Source organism: Tenrec ecaudatus, chromosome 12 (genome assembly GCF_050624435.1).
Source record: "Tenrec ecaudatus isolate mTenEca1 chromosome 12, mTenEca1.hap1, whole genome shotgun sequence".
Lineage (NCBI taxonomy): Eukaryota > Metazoa > Chordata > Mammalia > Afrosoricida > Tenrecidae > Tenrec > Tenrec ecaudatus.
Window position 1 is genome coordinate 34,363,309 of NC_134541.1, and position 24,208 is coordinate 34,387,516.

Below are 24,208 nucleotides of genomic sequence, written 5' to 3' on the forward strand. Positions count from 1 at the left end.
GGAAATGGACGGACATTGGGCCTCTGCTCAAGGCCTGCCTCAATGCAAGAAAACTTTGTTCTAACAACCCAGCATTCTGTGTTGCTCACCCTCCTGACATGATCCTTGAAGAAAACATGGGTGTATAAGCAAATGTGGTGAAGAGAGTGGATGGTGCCCAGCTATCAAAAGATATAGCATCTGAAGTCTTAAAGACTTGAAGTTAAACAAATGGCTAGCAGAGAAGCAACTAGACCTCACTGGAAGAAGCACACCAGTCTGTGTGATCATGAGGTGTCAATGGAATCAGGTAACAGGTACCAGAAGACCAAAAACAAAAGGAAAAAACATTGTTGAGAGATCACTATGATGATGCATAATCCCCCCTGTTGGCGATGAACAACAGGAACATGGGTGAAGGGAGACAGTGATCGGTGTAAGATACGAAAACAATAATTTATAATTTATCAAGGGGTCATGAGGGAGGGCAAAAAGAGGAGCTGATTCCAAGGGCTCAAACAGAAAGCAAATATTAAAAAAAATGATGGCAACAAATATTAATACAACTGATGTATGGAATGTTATAAGAGCTGTAAAAGCCCCCAATAAAATAAAATAAAAATAATGATGGCAAGCACCTTAGTTCAGAGATGCACGTGCATTGGGTTAATTTCAGTTACTCCAGGTGGCACCGTGAGCTGACCCTTGGGCCTCCAACCCAAACACAGGGTTTCAAAGACAGAAAACCCAAAGGTTGGCATCCAGTGACTCTCATTATCTCTAAGAAAGAGAAGTTTAAATAAGGAAAAATTAAAAACAAGAATTTTTGCAGTGTATGTGATCATTTTAAGACCTTTTAAGTGATTTGTTGATATAAAAATTGAGCTAATAGATGCTTATTGTGATTAGTACACATTTTTAAAATATTATCTTTTATAAATTTAGTTATTTATCCCAATTTTAAAGTTATTATAGGATATACAATGGTTGAAGAACTCATTTGATATAACCAAAACTTCCCTCTTGGCAGCATTTCCACCTTCTACGAAATGGGTGGTCTTCTTCATCCACCGCGTGGAGACGATCACTTGAAGGGCCACAGGAAGTTTCCCACGAAACATTGAAGCGTTTCCTAACTGTAGATCTCATGAATCCGATCCACTCTGCAGATGACGCCATATTGACCAAGAGATCGTGTAATCAAAGTGTTATCTGTCAGGGCAATGCATTCTGTAGATTAGTTCATCCACTGACTTCAGGTGTGTGCATCCCCGTGAACGAAGTGAAGAAGCTGCAACACTTTCAAACCTTTGGGCCCAGACCACTGATGCCTGTGACCCCGATCACACACGCCAGTGTGGGCGCTCCAGGGGCACAGAACTTGCCTGCTTTTCGTGCCCTTCCAGCCATTTGAACTCAATTCTCTCCATCTGCCTGTATTCCTGGTGGTGGTGCTGAGCTTCCTCCTTGCCTTTGGAAGCCACATTTGGGCAAACTTTTTTTTTTAATCTGCAATTAATTATTTAAAAAAATCATTTTATTAGGGGCTCGTACAACTCTCATCACACTCCATACATCCATCCATTGTGTCAAGCACATTTGTACATTTGTTGCCATCATCCTCAAAACATTTTCTTTCTGCTTGAGCCTTTGGTATCAGCTGGACAGAGTATTTTCAGTGAAAAACTTTTCTTTCTTTAATTAAAGAAAAGCCCTGGGCCAGGGCTGCTAACCCACATCTCCAAGGAAGAAAGATGAGATCTGCCTCCACAGAGAGCGAGGCTGCTGCTCATTCAAAGACGGGAAACATAATACAAACTAAGATTTAGTTGTTGGGAATCCAAAACGTAACCGCTCCCTCCCTCGTGGTGAAAATCCCGTCCATGCTGACTCAGTAGAGATGTTCTGATTCAGGAAGGTGGTAAGCAAGGCTATGGAGAGAGGTAACCAGGTAGGTACAAAGCATCGTCCATTTAGATCAGCAATGGAGCATAATGCTTCAAGAGATGTTGTGGTACCTCCCAGAGATGTAAGGATAGATCATTGTTTCCTGTGGTCATTGCGAAACCTGGTTTGTTTTTTCTTGTCACATTATTTGTGGTACCAGTTGTTTCCGCTGATCACTGGAAAACTGTCACATTGTTTGGGGATATTCTTTCCTGTGATCATTACAAAACCTGCTCGTCACACAGTATAAAACTTTCTTGATTTTCACTGGAATTTTGGGCTAGCAAACCCTACTGTTTCCTTGTCTTGTGCTTGCAGATTACATTATGTCCTGGATCAACCTGGTCTCTCTGGTTGAAACAGTGATGGTCAGTCCAGGACGCTTATTCATGGCAGCGTATTTGGCGGTCGCCTTCTGGAACTCTACGAGACCTGGTAAACCGGGAACCTTTAGGGAGCCTTCCTTTTGGGGGTGGAGGGCCCGTGGACTGCCTGGACTAAAGGACTGTGCGTGGACGTACCGGAGGCCTCTAGCCATCACTGAAGGTCTTCGTGAGCTCTTGGGCTGCCACTCGCCATCTCGGCACCTTCACTTTTGGATTTTGTTCTTAAGGTTCTGGCTCCACCTGGTGAGTGCACTTGTTATCAGAAGACCCTGAAAAGCTGGAGCTCACAGGGCTATCGCACCTGGCAACTGTGTCTGAGGTCTCACCTGTAATCTGCATTTGGGTGCTTATGACAGGCTCCAAAGTGTCCTGGAGAAAAGTCTGCTGGGGTGTATTCAGTTTGGTTGGTCTTCCTCAATTTACAATCCATGACTAAGAAAAGATGGCGGTTTACTGTAACCATGTTTGATCTTTGTATTTATCTGGATTCCCGGGAGAAATGGCCCCTCAATTGTTCTCTAAATGATCATACTATTTTACAATTTTGTTTTGCAGCGGTCAGGTAAATGGGAAGACATTCCTTATGTAGAAGCTTTTATTAATGAAAGGGTTCATTTTAACAGGCTTTTGTTTGTAGATATCAACCTTAGAATCAAGACCTCCACAGGTGACTTCAGTGTTTCCAAAAAACAAAAGGGATTTTAGAAGAAAAGCCAGTTTTTTGACTTTGCTCAGTCTAAGCTAGTTCAGAGATGCACGTGCATGGGGTTAATTTCAGTTACTCCAGGTGGCACCGTGAGCCGAGCCTTGGGTCACCAACCCAAACACGGGGTTCCAAAGACAGAAAACTCAAAGGTTGGCATCCAGTGACTCTTATTATCTCTAAGAAAGCGAAGTTTAAATAAGGAAAAATTGGGGGATGGACAACAGAAAAGGGGGTGAAGGGAGACGCCGGATAGGGCAAGATAATGACAAAATAACAATTTATAAATTATCAAGGGCTCATGAGGGAGGGGGAGCGGGGAGGGAGGGGAAAAAAAGAGGACTTGATGCAAAGGGTTTAAGTGGAGAGCAACTGCTTTGAAAATGATTAGGGCAAAGAATGTATAGATGTGCTTTATACAATTGATGTATGTACATGTATGGATTGTGATAAGAGTTGTATGAGTCCCTAATAAAAGGTTTAAAAAAAAAGGAATAATTAAAAACAAGCATTTTTGCAGTGTTTGTGATCATTTTAAGACCTTTTAAGTGATTTGTTGATATCAAAATGGAGCTAACAGATGCTTATTGTGATTAGCACACATTTTGAAAATATTATCTTTTATAAATTTAGTCATTTGTCCCAATTTTAAAGTTATTATAAGATATACAATGGTTGAAGAATTGTTTGACATAACCAAAACTTTACCTGCCTGACAAAGTTTAAAAGTATAGCAAAGAGTTAGGTTTCTTGTCATTGGAAAAAAACATATTTCTTTGATTACTAATTTGAAAGTCTAAGCCATTCTTTGAATAGTTTGGCTTCCAGGTAAAAAGTAGAGGGGATTTAACAAAATACCTGGTCTTTCAAAACAGAATTTCCAACATTTCTCGGCTCATTCCCGACAGGCTAACATTTCACGGGAAGTTGTCTAACATAAACTTACTAATTTGGTTTAATTTATGGTTTTAAATATTAATCTCAAATTGAGAGCTTCTGTTGGCAAATTTAACAAATCATACAAATCCTGATTAGAGAAGCTAGTGATATTTGAGCTATGGGGTACAAAATTAGAATTATAGGAAGCTTTCCTGCTAAATTCCAAAGAAACGGTCTAAATAGAGGCTCCGATTGCTGTTAATTTATATATAGTAAATGCCTCACAATATTGTTCTCAGGCTTATTTTCAGACATTTGGCCTAACATGATTTTTGTTCTGTCTCTGGCTTTTTTGGGAGCTGGGATAACCTGTGTGTGAATATCATGACACCCCCCACCCCAACACTGGCAAAGGTTGGATTTTTTTTTTGGCCCCAGGATAGAGCGAGAAGAGCAGTCCCATCCCCCATGAATGTCCGTCCCTCGTCTGGCGCGGCTTAGGCAAAGGTTGGATGTTAAAAATAGACCAAAACCCCCAAAGTGGGGCCTGACAGCCATTTTGAATTTGAATGATGGTCCAGAAAGAGAGACCATTTTGCCCTGAGCATTGTGCCCTGTTGAAGAATCCAGGAATTCAGTCTGGTTAAAGGAACAGACTCCAAAAAAGGAAATCAGACTAGTCATTTGGGTGTAGGGCAGGTCATGTATCCATTTAATCTGGTTTCTCCAGCAATGTTATGATGTGTCTGTCAAATGCTTATAAGCCTTTTATGACTCCCTTATCTGCACATCTTAAAAACCAAGTCTTCAAAGGCGGCTGCACCTCAGCTAATTTTTCATTATGGGTGAGAGTGGGACAGGAGGAGAGGTCCTGCCGTTTGTCCCAGTCACCCTAATAGATCCTCTTACTAATGTGCAGTGAGTGGGGTGTTAAGGCTGTCTCTGAGGAGGTGATTTCACTTCTGTTCATGAGTGAAGCAGACCAGGGCAAACGACCTTTGGTGAAAACGCTAACATTGTTAGTATGGACAGTCGATGCAAACATCCACCCTGTGTAATGTTCTAATCACGCAGTTTTGACAAAACTTACTTTCTGCCTTTGGGTGATCCTGGATTTCAGATTGTGTCTTTCTGATGTGTACAGTATTCTCCATAGGTCCCAACAGAATGACCCGATTTGGAAACCTCCCTAGGGGAACTGGACTTTGCCAATTACTGAACACACCTGTTGCAGATTAAAAGCAAACCATTCCACTGGGCTTACAGCTGAAATGAAACTTTAAGTGTGAGAAGAAGAGAGCTGGCGATCCCAAATGGGAGACTTTGAAGTCATTGGACTTTGGTTCGAATCTATTGCTTTGAGGTTGCCCAGTAATTGACAACCTGAGACTTACCATGTTTATTATTTCCGTACTTTCTTTGCTTTTTGTGACGTGCCTTTGTCCTACAAACAGTTTTGCCTTATTATTGAAATTGTTGCCTCACATCTAACCCTTGTCACTTAAGTGTCAGTTCTGTCACTTTTCTTCAATCTGTACAAGTGAATGTTCCATGTATTTGTCTAAAAGGTTTTCATTTACTAGTATTTTAAATTCTATACCATTGGCTACAGTAATGATATGATTCTCAGAATTATCGAATGTCCCACGGAGGTTATTTCTCAAGCTGATAAAGTGGCCTCTAAACTGGACCATGGACATAGACATACAAATGGAGTTTTGAGATCTCACTTTGGTTTCCATGATGAGGCCCTGCTTGAAAGTAGCCCTGATGAAGTGGTCACTGAGGACATGGGCCCAGGGTGGTGAGGCAGTCAGATGGTGGCTGCCGGGCTCTTCATGGCTTGTCTGAACAAGAAGCCGTCTACGAGAGCTGTCAGCTAGTCCACATAGAACAAACAGCGCAGCCTGTAGGATCAGAGTTTTGATACTATTTGAGAATCAGAAGGGAGAGTTGTACTACAACTTAAATTCCGAGTGCCTCGTTTGCACCCTCTTTGCAGAAGGCTATTAACAGTAAAAGCCCAAAATCCATTTGTAGAGTGCCCACTTAGATGAAGTTAGTGCTCACTCGGTTAGTGCTCACTAGCCAAGGAGGCAGATAACATTGCTGTCAGGCAGAGCACATCTCCATCCAGCTCAGGGGGTTGCCTTAATGGAGATCACCATAGAAGGACAGTACAGGAGGTGGCATAGTCACCAGCCATGCTGAAAGCAACAGTATTTTCACCTTAAACAAAATATTAGAATTATAATACAGTTTACCATTTAGGTGTTGTAAACCCAAATGTAACAGCTCCTTACAGTAACACCTGCCTGAGGAAGATGGTAAGCAAGGGCAGTAAGATAAGTCACTAGGTGCGAAACGGCCTTCCGTTAGATAAGCAATGGAGCATGATGCCGCTGCTTCAGGAGGGTTTGTGAACACGGGGACAAATGTAGGGATTGGTCATTGTTTTCCGTGAGCACAGAAAAACCTGTTGTTTTTATTTGTGTGTGCGTGTGCCACATTGTTTGGGGCATCAACTGTTTCCGTGATCATTGCAAAAAGCCTGCTTTTGTCACAGAGTTTAGGGTACATTGTTTTAATTTTTGGAAGCAGTTTGGAAGCAGCAAACCCCATTGTTTCCTTTTGTCTTGATTTTCAGAATGAACTTCACAGTTTCTAAACTCAACCTGGTCCCTGTTTTTGGCTGAAACAATGAGGCAGCCCCAGATCCTTGTTCACAGCGACACCATCACAGGCACCTTGTGTGGGCTGTACCTTCCCCTCTGTCTGAGATGTGTCTTGGATGTGACAGGGACAGTCTCCATTGACCTACTGACTCAGGCAGGTGCTGCCTCCCCGACTGCTCTGTCCTTTACACTGCACAGAAACTGACAGTGCGTGGGATGAACATGGCAGGCAGGCTGTAGGTGAACATGGCTGCCCAGCAGGAGCCCGGTGTGTCCTTAGCCCAGTGCCGTGCCCTGGCCTCCCGGAGCCCACACCACCTGAGGCCAGAAGCATGCTGCTAAAGCCTGTTCAGTCCCGGCCTGGGCTGCAGGTGAGTACTCTGAGACTGCCAGGAGCCTGGCGCATCTCTCCCTGACCCTCTGGTGCAGGTCCTTAGCCAAGCACCCACTTGCAATCTGTGGTTCTATCTGGCTCCACAGCGGGAACGACCTCACTGAGGGCTGAACTCCTCTGGGGAATGCTTTGTGCCTTGGTTGTCTCCCATTTGTAAAGTAGGGCAGAGCGGCCACCTGGAGGAGCCCTTGTGAGTGCTGAATAAACCGACAGACATGTAAGGGCAATGGCTCCTGCAGCCGGGCCCTGGGGGATGAGGCACAGCAAAGGATACTGTGCACCTCCGTCAAAGGACCAGGGACCCTGTGGGGCAAGGGCCCTCTGGGGAATCCATGAAGTGGGGAGGGGGAGGAGGAGATGGGACGACTTCTCTCTGATGCCCAAAAGCCCTGTGCCCAGAGCCAGCTTCCCCAAGCCTCCCTGTTATAGCAGCCGGGCAATGAGGTGCCTGTGCCCCAACGAGGCTGCAAGCCAGGCCCGAGTGGGGCTTTCCTCACACCTGGGTCCGTAGTCACAGCCCTCTAGGGGGTGCTTGTGTGTTTAGTTATTGGTTTATTGGTCCTTAGCATTACAGCTCAGTTACCAAGGCAAATTCACATACACAACTGCAGGTAAAATCGTGTAAAATAATAAAAAAATAAATTGAAGGATACTTTTATATATTTACTGAAGTAAGTAGTGTAATAAATACTATAATAAGCCAAAAGCTTCAATCACACAATTCAGTTTCACTGAAGTTACAGTAGTGTTTTAAATTTTAAGTTACAAATATTAAAGCACTGAAAAACGAGTATAAAAGTGAATTTTGGCACGTAAGTGAGCTCTTCTGTCATTAGTGTTTGACAACCTGGGACAACGAGGAGTCATTTCTCACCCACTTTTTGAGGTACAATTATCCAACTAGGCCAGCAACACGGCTGAAATACTTACGAGTTTACAATCTTTGAGGTGAATGTTTCCCTTTTGAGAAGCCCAAAGAGTAGCCCAGAGCTTATTACTGTGCAAAAATTCTCCACAATTCACAAAGAATTTGGGAGGGTTACTTTTTCTTGCAACCTGAAGGCCCAGTATTCAAGCCTCAGGTCAGAGAGCCCCTGGGGTGGGCACCGCTGTCCCTGTGCCAGGGGCCCTTCCTAGGAGGAGCCGTCTTCTCCAATTTCTACCTCCTTCCTCCAATCAGAACAAGAAAACTCCCACATTAAAACGTTAAATCTATAACTTCAGCGACTTCAACGTCATCACACTCATTCTGGGTGATACAAGACTGAAGCTGCTAACAGGAAGGTCGGCAAAAAGCATGTAACCCCTGGAGGACTCTCCTGCCCCCAGGAACCACACCGAAGCCTGGGCTGGGTCCCCATATCCACTTGGTCTCTAAGGTCACAGGCTCAATAAACACAGTGCCATGGCCTGTCCTCTGGAGACAGCCGAGGACCTGGAGCTGGGAGGGCTCAAGTGGATATTAAACGTTCACAGAACCAGGAGGCCCCTGCAGACTCCGGAAGGGGCAGCGCCGGCAGACTCATCCTCCGGCCTCAGTCCTCCAAGAGCTCACACAGTACCCACAGGGGGCACAGCAAGTGTGCCGAGGAATGCCCTCTCGCCAATGTGCCCCTCACACTCCTGAGCAGGCTGAGGAGCGTCTAACACAGGCTTCGGCCAATTTTTGCCTTTTTTGGCTTTAAAATTTAACGTTTTGACTCCCCCCCCCCCCTTCAATCACAGTTTCATCTTCAAGTTGAGGTATCACAGTTTGTCCTCTTAAAGGAGAGGATTTAGGACAGTGGGGCAGGTTGGTGAGAGAGCATTTCTATGGACAATGGTCAGAAACCAAGACCACCACGCAGCACAGCCCTACGTGGTGGGAAGACTCACTCTCACAGCGGTGCCGACCCCTCTTTAAAAACTCTTTTGTCAGCAGCCAGACTGCCAGGTCAAGGCAGACCAGGAAATGGCTCTAGCTCCTGGACCCAGAGCTTTTATTTAAAACTTCACAGCAACCCACCTGGAGGAAATGACCCCACCCCACCCCCACCCCCACCCCTCCTTTTCCAAGGCTGCTCAAGTTTGAGTTTTTAAAGAGAGTTCAGTTGAGCTAAAGGAAGCTACAGTAACTCATTGCTTATTTAATCAATTGCACTTAAAACCTACATACAAGTTAATGATTCTTAGGCAGAGACAGGCCTGCCGTGGACCCCCAGCATCCTGGCCAGCCAGAAGGGAGGGGGCTCCCTCAGCAGGGGGTCCTGGACAAGCAGCTTTCAGAGCTAGGGCTGGAGCGCAAGGGCCTTTTCAGAAGTCCTTTCTGATGCAAGATTTTGTATTCATCTGAATTTGGGCTTTTGTTCCTTTGGCTTCCAATACAAATGGTTTCTTTCTATTCCAAGGATCCTGTCTGAGAAGCCCTTGACAGTGGCTTTAGCTGCCTGCTGAGGGCCTCTGCATGTTCAGGTAGGTACCCAGGCCATCCTGCCCGGCTCTCCTCTGCACTCAGGGTCTTTCTCACAGACCCCTCTCGCTACATTACTGGCAACTCGTTGCTGGGTTCACCTATGTGCTTATCCCTAAGGCATGCAAAGATAACGTGACGTTCCGAAAGCATTTACAATCCAGGCTGCTGAGGCGCTACCGTCCTCCAAGGCCGGACCTGAATCTCAGCGTGCTCTCCTCTCCCGCACTAATCCCGGAGCTCAGGCGAGGGGCACACTTGTAATTCCCTTCTGCTTTATGCTCAGTGGAAAAGAAAGCTCCTGGAAGGAATTGTAACATGGGCATTGGGATTTAAAATTCCTGGTCCTCAGGAGCCAAACAAGGCCAGGGCCAGCAACAATACTTGGGGGCATGGATTCCTGGACTTTGTGTCTGGGAACTAGGCCTGCCCTTGCCAGGCTGATGGAAGGGCTGGGTGCTGGAGAGAGACTGAAGCCCCTTCTAGAATACTCCACCAGGGGCCAGACTCCTGAGCCTGCGACTCCCCAGTATGCTCCCTCCACAGGGAAGGCTGGAGCAGCTGGGGAGCTCTGGTCCTTGAGTTGGGAGCACCAGAATGATGCCACATGGAGAGCTTAGGAGCCAGTCACAACTCAGTCACACACACTCTGGAAAAGTATGTGTCTTTCCCCTCAGTTTGGTCCATAAGGAAATCCCCTTATTTTGGAACAAGCTGTTGATCTCACCCAAGCTGCCGCCTCTGTGGGCTGGGCTGGGCTGGGCAGGGCTTGTCCTGCTCACCCCAGGCCTGGGCCCAGGGCCAGCTCCTGCAAGATAAAGGACCTAGGCAAAGGAAGCAGGCCCTCCCTCCACTGAGGATGAGGGTTCTCCTGGGGCAGTGTCTGGGACCTGAGGCCTATAGCCCTCGGGCCCACCAGGCACAGCCACAGTGTGGGCAGTCAGGATCTCCACGGAGCCCCAAAGTCTCTCTGCACCCTCACACAGTACCTCAGGAGCCTAAAGGAGGCACTGTTAGCAGAGACCCAGAGACAGTGGACTGCCAGCTCCACACAACTCGTTTGTTCACCCTCCATGTGGACCCCTCCCCCCACGGCAGAAGCTCTTCAGCGCTGCACGCAGCATGCAGAATGAAGACCACACACGCTCCAGCCAGCATACACAGCCCAGGGAACAAAGGCAGCTCCTGCAGGGAGGGACAGACAGTCTGCAGGGGCACGAGGCTAGCTCTCCTCTAGGGCTTCTTCTCAAAGAGGTCATGATACTCCTGCTGCTCCAGCTCGCGGTTGTACTTCTCAATCTCCCGGTTGGCTTCCTCCACGTAGTCGTTCATGAACTGGTCCATGACTGGCATCTCGTTAAGGAAGATAAACCCTGAGCCCAGAAGTCCAGGGAGCCTGCCTTGGACTCAGAGGGACCAGTGGGTGGGGGCTGGGGGGCACTGAGGCAGCTAGTGGCCGGCCCCATGGAGGTGCCTCGCGGGCTCTTCAGAGTGATGGCATTATGGAAGGTGGACAGGGGTTGGCAGAGTCCTTCAGGAGGACCTGGAAGGGAGCTCTTGGGCTGTTTTCAGCGCAGAGCAGCACCTTACCTTTTACAGCAAGCAGCCTCTCGTGGACTCTCCAGGTCAGTGTAACCCGGCACTTTCCTACTTCGTGGCCGTCATCTGAGCTTTCCAGGAGTTGGGTCACCCATCGGGGCAGCAGCTAAACGAGCACTAGCCTTGGTCAGTCCACAGACACCGGATGGAGGGTCCCATTCTACTGACCTTACAAGTCTGTCCTTTTGGATTGCTCCAGGGGCTCAGGCCAATACCCCCTTTACAAGCTTGCTCACCCTCACCCCACCTTCACCCAGGGACCAAGTGCACCAAGGATACGGGGATGAAAATCAGTCTTGTCACCGAAGAAGTTGACAAACTGAGTTCCATTATAAAAGTAGCCTGCAGGTAGGGGGTCCAGGTGGCGTTTCACCTGTAGGAAAAAAAGAGTTCGATTAATATTACCAGAAACCACTTTCTGCCATCCATTCACTCATTAAAAGCCAACCAAGCACTCTGTTCCCCCAGCAAGGTATGCACACTGCCCTGTGGAAGGCTCAAAGGCCCAGGGACTCGATATCCTCCCAACAGCCCTCAAGCAAAGGCTGACAGAGGTTCCCACCTCTGAGAGGAGGCCTCTGGGAGCTGGAGTTCTTAAGGGACCAGGCCCCTTGCTGTCCACAAGGGACCAGTCTGACAGCACATTTTCTTTTGTGTGTCTCTCCTTCCCTCTCCTCTTTTACTTCCCTCCCAAGCACCTGTCCACACGCAGATCCTTGCTCAGGGTCTATTCCTGGGCGCGCGCGCGCACACACACACACACACACACACACACACACACACACACACACACACAGTTTCCAGCACGATGGGTTATCCAGACGCAGCAGGAGTCAGAACGAAGGGATCTCCTCGAAGATAAGCATGGGCTCGGGGGGACCAGAGTAGCGCTGTCCTGTGCCACCCACTCATTATTGGAACTGGTGACGCAGCCCACCCTGGGGTCTGCTTAGTGCTCCTCTTAACCTTTGCCTCTATGCTCCATAGGCAAAGGCTACAGTGAGGGCCCAGGGGCTGGGGCAGAGGCCAGAGCAGCTTGGAGAGAGAGAGAGGGTTCATCTTTCTGGATTCTACCATCTTCCTATATGCAACTTCTAGATGTAGACAGCTTCTCTCGGGGCCCTGGCAGAGGGAGAGCAAAGGGCTGCGGTGGCTTTTTGTCAGGATGACAATGCAGTGACACACACATATCACATCACATCACGTCACACCACCGCACAGATTCCTCCAGCAGGCACTGGCTCTCCTCACACCAAGGTCACATGGGAGGTTGCCCTACTCTCCTCCTCATTGAAGTGACCGAATTCCTCTTTAGCCAGTTGCCCTCTGGCTGAAGAGAAGCCAGGATACCAGCATGGCCTACACCTAGCCCCCTCCTGCAGCAAGTCCTCGCGGGTGGAGCTCGGTAAGCCTAGAAGGGCAGCCGTGGAACACGAGGGGAGTCAGGCTCAGAAGGCACTCACGTGGATGGTCCGGATCTCCTGCTGAGTCAGCATCCCTCTGGTCTTCAGGGCTTTCCTCTGAGGCTTCTGTGCAGAGATGGAGGGGTCAGGTCCCAGGAGAGCAGACGGGGGAAGACATGAGTGGGTAAACTCTTGGGGGTTGGGGGCAGCTACACCACTAAGACCCCAGCAGAGAGGAAAGAACATAAATTCTCTTGGCTGGCCTAATAGCTGGGCCGGCCAGCCTCAGGAAGACTACCTTCCCACTACAAAGCCCCAAGTGCCCGGGATCAAGGGCAGGGTGGTGCCAGGGCTTGTGCAAGCGGCTGTGTTCCTGCTTCTCTTTAGCTTCTCACCCCGGAGTCTCATCAATGGCAGACAGGCTGATAAAGGGACAACCTGAATTTTTTTAAAAAAACTTTTTACTGGGGGTTTGTACAACTCTTAACACACTCCATCCATCGTGTCAAGCACATTTGTTGCCATCATCATCCTCAAAACATTTGCTTTCTACTTGGTATCAGATCAGCTCCTCATTTGTTGCTCTCCCTCCTACCCTACCCTCCCTCCTGAACCCTTGAGCATTTACAAATTATTGTTACTTGAGACAACCTGAATTTATCGAGGCCAGAGTCAGGAGAGTCACCAACCCCCAAACCAAATCACGGCCATAGTGACCCTTCAGGGTTTCTGAGTCGAAAGTCTCCTTTCTCCAGCTGAAGGACTTTAATTCAGCTGGGCTCTTCTCTGCAGCCTTAGGCTGAAGATGCCAGCCTCCCCTGCCTGCCTTCAGGGCTGGCCACACTCGGAGTCTTCGGTGGTAAGCAGCGCTACACCTAACTTCGCTGTTACTCCTTTCTGGGGGCAGAACGCAAGCACGGGAGAGTGTGGGCTCGGAACAGGAGTTATGGCATTAGGTGTTTGGGGTTTGGAACACCAGGCAGACCCAAGAGCCTATGGAACTGAGACTGAATCCAGGTCCCAGGTGAACCCCTGGGGCTCCAGTCGCCTGTGGAAGTGGCCGGGAGAAGCTGGGTGCCCAGGGTGGGACGCCTACCCTAGCTGCCTAGACTTTGTTCCCAGTACCCCGAAGGCTCCAACCGGCCTGTCCGGGTGGGTCCGAGGGGAGATCTGCCTCTGGGAGCACTGGTCTGTCTGGCCTGCAGGAATCACCTGCTTTGCTGACTGCCGCAACCAGTCCTTAACACTCTCTTCCTTCAGGGAGCAGCCGATGAACACGAGGTAGCACTCCTGCTGCCCGCTGCCGTCGTGAGGCGCGCTTCTGGAGGCGGGTGGTGGGGTAGGCCCCTCCAACACCGGCACGATGCTTAAGGAGTTGGTCAGCGTGTTATGGCAGACCTCCATGGTCTTCTCGGAGTCTGCAGAAAGAACACACGTGAGTCCCCAAGGTGCTGGTCCCTGAGCGACGAGGCTGCATCAAGATCGCAAGGGTGCAGCTGATAAACTGTGGGGCAGCTTCATGACACAGATGCCAGCGGTAGGCCTGGCATGGCCAGTGGCCCATGAGAAAGGATGAAGTCAGAGAGGGAGGGATAGAACAAGTTTCTGGCTTGGCTGATGAGGTGGATGCCCTCACCCCGAAGTGGGGTACAAGACGAAGAAAAGGTAGCAGTTAGTTGGGGGAAGAAAAGTACTTTGAACAAGAGGCCATGCAGCAGGGAAGCAACAAAGTCCACACGGAAGAAGCCCATGTGATCGTGAGATGTCAACGGGATCAGTATCAGAAGATCAAAGACAAGCATAGTGTTGTGAAGGGGAGGGATCAGAGTGGAGACCCAAAGCCCATCTGTTGATCATTGGAAACTCCCTCACAGAAGGGCCGACTCATCCAGGGTGCAGTGTAGCACTGATGAAACACAACATTCCTCTAGTTCTTTAATGCTTCCACCCCTCAGTATTATGGCCCCAGTTCGACCTCACAAATCCGCGGCTGGCATATGTACATTGGTACAGATAAGAGGCTTAGACACAGCCCAGTAAAGGTAGTAATGATTTTTGTGAGGGTATGAGAAGGGATGGGGTGGAAAAGGGGAAAGGGGAACTGATAGCCATGACAGATGTACAACACCCCTCGAGTGGGATGGAGAACAGAACTGTGGGTGAAGGGATACACTGGATGGTATACGATATGAATATACAGAATACAATTTATTACGGGCTCACGAGGGTGGTAGTGTGGGGAAGTGGGGAATAAAGAAATGATGCCCTGGGGCTCTAGTAGAAGGAGAATGTTCTGAAGTGATGACAGCATCTGTGCAAGTCTGCCTGATGTAACTGGCTTATGGACTGAGCCCCCAATAACGTGGTCAATAACAAAAGAAAGGGCCTTTGATGTTGTACCGGTGGGAATGGAAAGACTGCAAGGCCCTGAATAGGCACCGATGTGGTCACGAGGAGGCGGAGCTGCCGATGTGGAAGGGGGTTGAGGAGAAGCCAAGAAAACCCGCTGGGTGGCAGGGGCCTGGGAGGAAGGTCCGAGGGTGGAGGAGGAGGAGGACCCACCAGGTGAGGACTGGGAGTGCGGGAACACTGAACAGGCTGAGGAGCCGGTAGCTGAAGCCACAGGAAGAGGGCGAAGGCGCCCAAAGGCAGCCTGAGAAAGGGATGCAGGTGAAAGAGGCTAAGCTTGGAAAGAGGTGGCCAGCAGTGGGTGTGGCCCTTGTGTATGGCCTTTCTAGCAATGGTCTGGTAGTTCCCACAGAGTGGCAGGGACTATGTACATAATGACAGGGGACCTACCAAGGCCCCCTGGTCACCTTTCTATCTGCTTAGAAAGGTTAATCCCACAGAGGCGGAGGGGGACCTAACTACTATCAGGAAAAGCCTGATACAGGGGATGTTCTGGGGGCCAAGAACCAGGGTTCCCGAGTTGAAAACCCAGAGGAGAGAGCTAGCGCTGGCAGCGGACTGAGACAGTGACAGTGCACGGAGTGCAAGTTGCGTGCCTGTGACGGGAGGGTTGCTGGCCGAGCCAGGAGAGCTGTAGCACTTGCCCAAGCAGAGCTGAGGCCTGAGCGTGCCCTGGGTGTGGGAACTTTAGAGGCTCCTGGGCAGGGTCTTCCTGCCAGCAAGGTGAGGCCCACCCAGCGAGGCTCAGAGGCAGGGTCGTCACTGGAGGCAGCAGTAACATGAACACAACATCTGGCCCGAATCCGGTCAGCATTAAGAATGGACATGTAGGCCTCCACAGAGCCGCCCTATCTAAAATGGAAAGATGGGAGGGAGTGGTCACTAAACAGAGTGCTTGGAAGAGAGGAGCACAGAAGGTCAAAGGCATCAATCTGACCAGAACAATAAAAACTTTATCAGATTGTTCCCCCGCCTACCACACACACGGTGCTGGCTGGCGCTGATCAGGTTTCCAAAATTTTCTGTATTTGGGGTTTGTATTATGTTCCTTAGTTTTTGTTTGGTCAAATTAATAGTGCATCTCAGAGGTATCAAATCAACGGAGGTCACCGTCTTGAAGCTGTGTTACATACTTTTTTGATTTATGAAACCCAGGATTGATGTCCGTAGAGGGACAGGAAGTAGAATATGAGTTTTCAGGGTGGGGGGGGGATACAGTGGTGAAGGAGGGGCAAAAGGGAGATGACATGAAGGAGTCCATGTAGAAAAAGAATGTTTAGAAACTGACTGTGTTAGCAAGTGTACATTCTACTTGACATGATTGAAATATGAAATGATATATGTATTAAATCCCAACTGAAAAAAAAAGGAAATGTGTAATTGGGGAAAGGTGAACACCTCTCCTTGTCTACTGTTTGCCTTCTATAGATAATCACACTGCGTAAGCGTCCTGTGTGCTGAACCTCAACGTAGATGGCAGATGGAATGGTTGATGCCAGAGGGTGTCTGTGTCTCGATATAAGCTGCCTAATGGTAATGCAGGTAGACAAACATATAGACATGCTCACTCAAGAGAAGAAAAAGAGGTGATGATGGGTGCGAAGGTGGCAGGAAGGAGAATAAAGGCATTGGGCTTTCTGCTGGAGCCCCGAGAAGTGGGCTTGACTCAGGGCAGGAGGGCCGATGTTTCAGTTTCAATAAGCACACAAGCAGCTCCAGGAATGCGCTAAGGGCCCAGGCGGTCTTTTCTATAGGTCACTGACTCGCCCATCTGAACCACGACAGTGCCACGCGCAACCCCCAGTAGCTCCTTCCCGATGACGACCCAGTAGCCCCTCTCCCCCTAATTCCAAGTCCCTTGGGTGTTGGGCCCAGGAAGGCATGACAACGGCACCCTGGCCAGTGAGAGGAGCCTGCTGAGGAATTGTAGGGGACAGGGATTTCAGGGTTCTGGATGGCTCTTCTTGCAACATCCAGAGCCCGTGTCTGATGGGACACCTAACTGCTCTAGCCACTTGGCAGTCACGAGGGGAGGCAGCTTGAGGACTAAGTGACACAGTGAATGTGAGCACACACTACCTGGGTCACTCCAGATGACTGCTCCCCGTCCTGTTACACTCCACCACTCTGCCGGTTGGATTGGGGCTTTCTGTTCTACTGGCTGAATATGTATGTCCTGATGAACACACTCCCTCAGACCCCTGGGCCCCAATCCGAGTTAATCCTTCTTGGCGTCTCAAATGTGCCCTTTCTGCCTCAGGACCACAGCACATGCTGCTGCTTTTCCTTCAAATAGTCTCCCCTTTTCCAACCTTCATTCTCCCAGTTTCTACTTGTGTTCGAGGCCTTCCCTGATTCTCAGATTGGGATAAATGAATAGGTCACGATGACTCCAAATATCTAAGGCTTAGGCATGCCCACTGAACAGAGAAGGCATGTGGAGAGCCTGGCGACTCGGCTTGAAAAGGGACAGGAGCTCAGCCATGGGCTCGCTCCCAGTGACAGAAATGATGGGGGCTTAAGAAGGGTGGGGTGAGTCTCAGACCTGGAAGTCAAAGGGAGGCCCAGGCAGGTTGGCCAGAGGAAGGGACAAGCCCTCCGCTGCAGAGCAGGACGACTACGGAGAACGGTAAGGCCTTGGCTGCCTGGAAGAAGCCCACCAGCAGGAGGGCGGGCTTCTGAGGGAAAGCAGGGAGGCACTGGTGGTCTGCAGATCACTCACGGTGGCTGTGAACTTGGCAGATTCTGAATCTTTCATAAGTGCAGCTGGGGTGGGGTCAGTGGTGGCGGCAGTGTGTGGTATGAGAGCTGAGCGCTTCACAGTACACTGTCCCCAAATCCAATCCCCCCAGTTACCTGAAAACTTCACTTTGCCCAGGATGTGGTAGATGTTTCCAGAGAAGGGACTTGGCTTGATGGAGGACTGGATTGCTGGTGGAGGAAGAGGGATAAGGTTGTCACCCACGAGGAGCAAAGACCAAGTTCAGGGCGGCATGGCTGGGAAGGCTGGGGGCTGGGGAGAAACCTCAGCCAAGGTTCACAGGCTGTACCCCCAATTCCCAGTCCTCTCCAGGGGCTCTGCCACTGTTCCCAGGAGTGGGGAAACTCTTTCAAGGGAGTGGTGATCAAACTGAGTGGGCGCCGAAGGTCAGTGGTAGGAGGACTCCTTGGCCCTCCAATCTCTCTGCCTGCTTTGGTTCCTTCGTGGAACCGAAGGGAGACAACACACGGAAGCGGACACAGTGTCAGGAACAGACGCTTCGGGGTGTCCCTGCACCAGCGTCTAGGGCACACTGCGGCCGAGGCTTACCTTTGCACTTGGCCACAAAGCGAGTCTTCTCCAAGGGCCGAGCAAACCACACGCAGATCTGAACCATTAGTGGAAAGACTGACCCCGAATCAAATCTCCCTTCACACCTGAAAAGGTTTAAGACATTTCAAGTGTAAGTGATAGGGGCTTGAGCAGCACCGCATGCTATTCTGGGATGGGTTCCATATGATTTATCCACGATTACCTCAATTCCCTCATTTGTATGGCCACAGAATTCGCATTCAGTGTGGACAAACCTCTCTCATCCTGGCGGCTTTCTGAGGAAGGCAGCGTGAACCCCCGACAAGAAGTTCCTCCCCGGGAGCCCGCTAGTGCCTCCCGCTCAAGCTGGGGTCCTTCCTGGTCCCCCGGAGCTCTCCCTCTGCAGATCTTCCTGCTCCTTCCTCGGCGCTTGCCGCCTCATCGTGGCCAGCTCAACGGAGGCTGCCTATTTGAACGTGTACACTCTTTCCAGAAGAAATTAAAAGGCCTTTCACGTGAGAAACTCCGCTCGAGTTTCTTAGCTTTGAGATCAGCAGATACAGGAGGAGACTTTAAAAAGTTCCTGGAAACATTCCACTATCCTGTAGTTGCTCTACCCCATGAACTGTTAGGAGCCCCCTCGTGCTGCCTGCCACAGAGTTCTTAGGAACATGGTTATATCTGGAGAAATGTAAAAACACGTAGCTTTTCATTATGGACAGTGAGCCCTGTCTACCCACATACAGCATCTACAGTTCCTTCTCGTGTGAGTTCTTGCCTTGTGACTGGAATCCCTTGAGGGAGAGGGGGAGGAGAGACTGCCCATCTCATGGGCAACAAGTTACACTGCCCCCAGCTGCAGATGACTGCTCTTAGATTAGATGAACCATTTGTCTTTATCTATGGGAACTTGGTGATTTCGCCATTTGATGCAACATGCTCCCCAGTCTGCTGCACTTTGTGTCTCTGTGCGGCCTGCACTTGGCCTCTGCCCCCAGGTGGGCTTGGTCCTCCGTGGAGCACTGAGGTTTTGAAACGCCTATCATTCAAAGGATCTTCCCCTTTGCCATCTCTCTCAAGTAAGGTGGTGGCGTCACGTTTGTGCCAGACAGACAGGCTTTTATTACAGCCCCCCAGCCATCACATGGAGGTTGTGCACCCGAGCTCCTAGGGGCCAAGGGAAGAGAGCAAGGTGCCCCTGTGCTAGGAAGAGGGTGGTAGGGGAGGAGAACAGAGAGGGTCAAGGGATGGGAAGGGCTGAGAAACTGCACAACACATAGCCGAGCGCATCCTGGTGGTGGGAGCAAGCTACGTACAGGCACAAGTAGGGGAAGACTGGTCACTGTCACCGTTAAAAAGATTGTGATCTCATTCTCCAAAGGGCCCTGATGGGTGATTTCTTCTGGGTGATAACTATGTAGGGACAAAAGGCTGGCCATTTCAGCAATCTTCAGATGAACACCTCAGGGACATTAAATGTGTTTACCATGTTGTTCAATCATCACCAGGAACCACTTAATTAACTGCTTAATTTTTCCATCACACACACTCAAAGCTCAGTGTTATGTCTTTTTCCCCTGTCCCTTGCCACCCACTACTGGTTCACTCTTCAACTTTGATCTCTACAGACTTACTTTGTCTAGCTGTTTCATAAAAGCGGGATTATTTCATACTTAATGATCATCTATAACTAAGGGCTCCCTGGTGGCACAGTGGTTAAAGTGCTCAGCCGCACACCAAAAGGCTGGTGGTTCAGACCCAGCAGCGGCTCCACAGGAGAAAGACGTGGCGGTCAGCTTCCCCAGAGAGTACAGCCTTGGAAGGCCTGTGGGGCAGCTCTAATGGCTCCGAGAGGGTCACAGGAGTTGGAATGAACTTGGTGGCAATGGGTCTGGATTTTGGTGTTAGTGACTAGCTTATTGAAGGGTGGACTTTGAGGCCCTTTTATCTCCGATTTTTCATGAGCACTGAACTATTTCCTGACAGAGAAAGGATCCAGGCACTAGACTGCAGTCTTCTGAAGAGGTCTTCGGGAGAAAGACAGGGCTTTCTACTCTGTCAACAGTTACAGTTTCGACACGCACAGGAGCACTCCACCCTGCGGAACCCTGTCCTATAAGGTTCCTGAGAGTCCTGGCAGCCAGCGAGGGTTTTTGCATTTTAAGGAGGTCCTTACTTCCTGCTCTCTCCCAGACCAGTCTGCCTCCAGCCAAGTCTACTGTCCTGAGCCAGGCCCGGAGTCAATAAGGTGCCGGAGTCGTCTGGGGCCCAGGCCCCGAGTACAGGTGGTAAAAGGGTCAGTAGAACGGTAGTGCGAGAGATGCTCGATCCAGAAGTGCCACGTTTCTTTTTAGCTAAGCTGTCATCTTCGTGTGTCCGCCTGAGGAAAGGCCCACTTTCCCAGTGCTTGCAAGTGTGGTGTGGTCCCCCTCAGCGGTGCTTTCTAAGAAGACGCCCCCAAACCTGGCTTTACACATGGGCTCCTTGGGATTTTATAAGGCAAACAAAGTACCACCAGTATTTGTTCAATCCAAATCATTGGTGGGTACGGGATAGTGTAGAGGAAAGAGGGAGAGGTCTGGGGGAAATGAGTCAGGCTAACAAAGAGAATTCAAATAAACATGGTCATTTAAATCAGGCCAACTTTTTATATTGGAGCCTGTGGAGGCCTGCTGGGAACAGGACTTCTAAACGGCAAATATGTCTGGAAGGCTGTGGTCCAAGGCCATCTTTGCTGGCTACAAACGGGGTCTACGGAACCAGAGGGAGCACACGGCTCTTCTTAAAATTGAAGGTGTTTACGCCCGAGATGAAACGGAATTTTATTTAGGCAAGAGATGTGCTTATGTGTACAAAGCAAAGAACAATCTGGGGAAAGGTAACTCGTGCCCATGGAAACAGTGGCATGGTTCGGGCCAAATTCCGGAGCAACCTGCCTGCTAAGGCTATTGGACACAGAATCCGTGTGATGCTGTACCCCTCAAGAATTTAAACTTAAAAGTAAATAAATAAAATTGTGCATTTGTTAAAAAAAAAATTAGGCCAACTTTTAATGACTGTTGCCTCAACAGAGCAGAAAGTAGTTATCCCTTCTATACAGTGAGTGAGCAGCCCAGCCTGAAATCCAGTTCTGGCAGGTATGAGATACACGGCCATGGACAAGTCTTCTACTGCCTTGCTGTACAGTTTCCTACCTGCAAAACGAGGAAGGCAATACAATCTACCTTGTTGGCTTGGTGTGAAGACAAATGCAGGCAAAGCGCTTAAAACATGATTTTCCGAGACCACTTTCTGTGATGAGGGGAACGCTCTGGGCCTGCATTGGCCAAGACAATAGCTGCTAGGCACATATGGCTCCTCAGGATTTGAAACAGGGTTTATGGGACTGAATTTTTCATTCAATTTTATTAATTTAAAATTAATAAAGTGCTAGAACGATGCAGCTATTAGCACTACTACAGTCCCTGTGGCACCCTTTCCTCTGCCCTGCCCCTCTGGAGGAGAAGGTCACAGACTGAGGAGCCCACAGACCACCCTAGCAGGGAACTTGCTTCTCAGAGCGCCCCAGACGATGAACTGATGGCTCCCACCCAGGAAGGCTTTCACTCCTCTGTTCCGTGCCCGCCCCCGTGCCCTCGTCGGGGCTATGCTGTGCGTGGCACCCACAGGACGACTTCCTAACTCTCCCCAAGCCGGCAAGCTCCCGTGCTGGAGCCGTGTGTGGAGTGCTGGGCTCCCGTGAGACTGAGCACGGCAGGCCAGGCCGGGCCCCCTACTGCCATGGGCACCTGTGGAAAGCACATGGGAGCTTTTCATCTTTCTACTTTTTCTTCCTCTGTAAAGAAAACATTGGATTTACAAAGACATCTTAGATACTGTTCGATAGTGATACTTGCCAGCCAGGGTACATTAAATATCGAGCTCGTAGCATCTGAGGACTTGAAAAACTATTTTCTGAGAGGATCAGTTCAATGTCTTCATTCCTTCGAATGCAAACAAAAGACCCAGGTTAATTAGGCCTAGCAATCTTGGCTTGCGGCTTGCAGCCTATCTAGGGTTGCTATGGGTCAGAATGGGCTGGATGGCAGTAGAGTTAGGATTGAGCATCTATGCATACACCTATGTAAAAGTGTGCACGCATGAAGCTTTTGTCCTGGCACACTACCTGACAGGGTTGTAGGCATCATGACGTGTCACTCCTAATTACTTCCAGATGCATCTCCTGAGAACCAGGACATTCTCTTACCCAGTCACAAGGCGATCATTGCCCTCCGAGACTTTAACACTACAGTCCAGCAGATTCAGTGTTAGGCGGGAGCTTGTCAGAAATGAAGACTCTCAAGTCCCAACCCAGATCTGCTGAATCAACTCCTCATTTTAATAAGATCCCCAGGAGACGTATATACATAATAAAATTGAAGAAGCAATAATTTAGCATATAGCCATTTTCAATGAGAATCACTCACTGAATTACAATCTTTATGAGCTTTTATTCTAGAACATTTCCTTTTTTTCCCTTTGCGGCAAGCGCAGAGGGAGTAGGTAGATGTCATGGCCACTAGAAGGTCTGGTATCGAAGCAGATTACGTGTTGAGCTGCTAACCATAAGGTCAGCAGTTTGAACCCATCATCAGCTCTGAGGGAGAAAGATGAGGCTTTCTGCTCCCATGAAGACGTACAGCCTTGGAAACCCCCCAAAAGGACATTTCTACCCTGTCCTCTAGGGCTTCTCTGGGTCAGGCCTGTTTTTTGGGGTTCATAGCATGGACATTTTAAGAGCGCATGTGCTAGGTAGATGGTCTTGTGTCCCATGGACCTGGATTTATCTGAATGGGTACACATTTTTGACAAGACTAAGACACAGGTGATGCTGGGTCCTTCCCCTGTGCCACATGGGGCAAATGGTGCCGATTTGTCCCCCAAGTGGTCTTGCTGAATTTAATCATTTGTGCAATACACGGGCTACTAGACCTCTCCGCGGTACGCACCCCCCCCCCCCCGGTAATTACTGTGGAGCAATGGTTTCAAATGAGTTACTATCGCTTTTCTCAGTGAACGCTCACGCACTGCCTTTATTTAGCACCCACTGCTAGTCCTTGCCTCAGCCAACTGCACCGAAGATTAGAAACTGGTGCTTGTCTGATCCTATGAGCCCCATCGATTACTTTAGTTGACACTCCTCTGTAAAGAGCTTTCCTGTTCTGCATCTCCATATTTTAAAAATATCACCACGGACTCATTTGATTCCAGGGTATAGCCCATTACTATCATGGTCCATTCTCATATCCACATTCTCCCCAAGTCGCCTACTTGGAACTTCTTAAGTGTATCCCCATACCCCTCCGACAAGCCTCTACTAATTTCGAATACTCTGCTTTTGGGGGGGGAGGGGGTCATATAGTGTATCAGACTCACCCTCTACTTTCCATGCCTAGATCCGTGCTCAGTCAATTCTCCAAGAAGCCCTGATTCCTTTTAGTAGGGAATGGGACTTAGAATCCCAGCTTTCAAGGCCAGGTATACACATTACATACCTGTGAATTTTTTTTAACTCATGAATTTATATTTGACTCCCTCAATTCAAACCCAGCATTTGCAGTTTGTTTCCCTCATTATATACCTACTTCATATTTGTAACTCTCCTTGTTCATTTGGTGATGTTGTTTGAAATTAGGGTGCTAAGAGAGGCTCATGAGCAAAAGGTCTTTCATTTGTATTTATTTCCCCTCCTACTGATATACTTTGAAATATGTACAATAATTGTACAGTTCAACAGCAAAGTTTATGTAAAATCTCAACCTGCACATTTTCTGACTGAGCAAACAAAACTGGTAAATGGCCATGTGTGGCATTTTCTTCATGTACATATACACACATGCCCCAAATCACCAATTTATCGCTTTTGTATATTTCAAATGTGAGACACTGTCTCTCACACAGAACCACAAGGAACAGTGAGAGATTCTTGACTTCTATCCTTTAATGGATAAAAAGTACACTTAAAAAAACCAATGAAAAAAAGGCATAGGATATTGACACCCTGTGTCTCCTTGGTGATTTTCAGAGCCTCCACCCAACAGATTTCTAGAGGAG

At 48.9% G+C, this 24,208-nt stretch overlaps 1 protein-coding gene across 2 annotated transcripts in view; it reads right to left on the reverse strand.

Annotated features, from left to right (window-relative positions):
* Positions 1-7,495: 7,495 nt before the first annotated feature.
* The window catches only part of DNAAF9 (dynein axonemal assembly factor 9), a 132,586-nt gene continuing 115,873 nt past the window's right edge, over positions 7,496-24,208 (reverse strand). For both annotated transcript variants that reach the window (XM_075563923.1, XM_075563922.1), the window contains exons 31-37: positions 22,012-22,098; positions 18,134-18,240; positions 17,680-17,754; positions 13,627-13,832; positions 12,475-12,540; positions 11,291-11,384; positions 7,496-10,758 (exon numbers count right to left, since the gene is read on the reverse strand). In XM_075563923.1, coding sequence (XP_075420038.1) covers positions 10,646-10,758; positions 11,291-11,384; positions 12,475-12,540; positions 13,627-13,832; positions 17,680-17,754; positions 18,134-18,240; positions 22,012-22,098 — 748 coding nt within the window. In that variant the 3' untranslated portion in view covers positions 7,496-10,645. The remainder of the gene's footprint in view (positions 10,759-11,290; positions 11,385-12,474; positions 12,541-13,626; positions 13,833-17,679; positions 17,755-18,133; positions 18,241-22,011; positions 22,099-24,208) is intronic.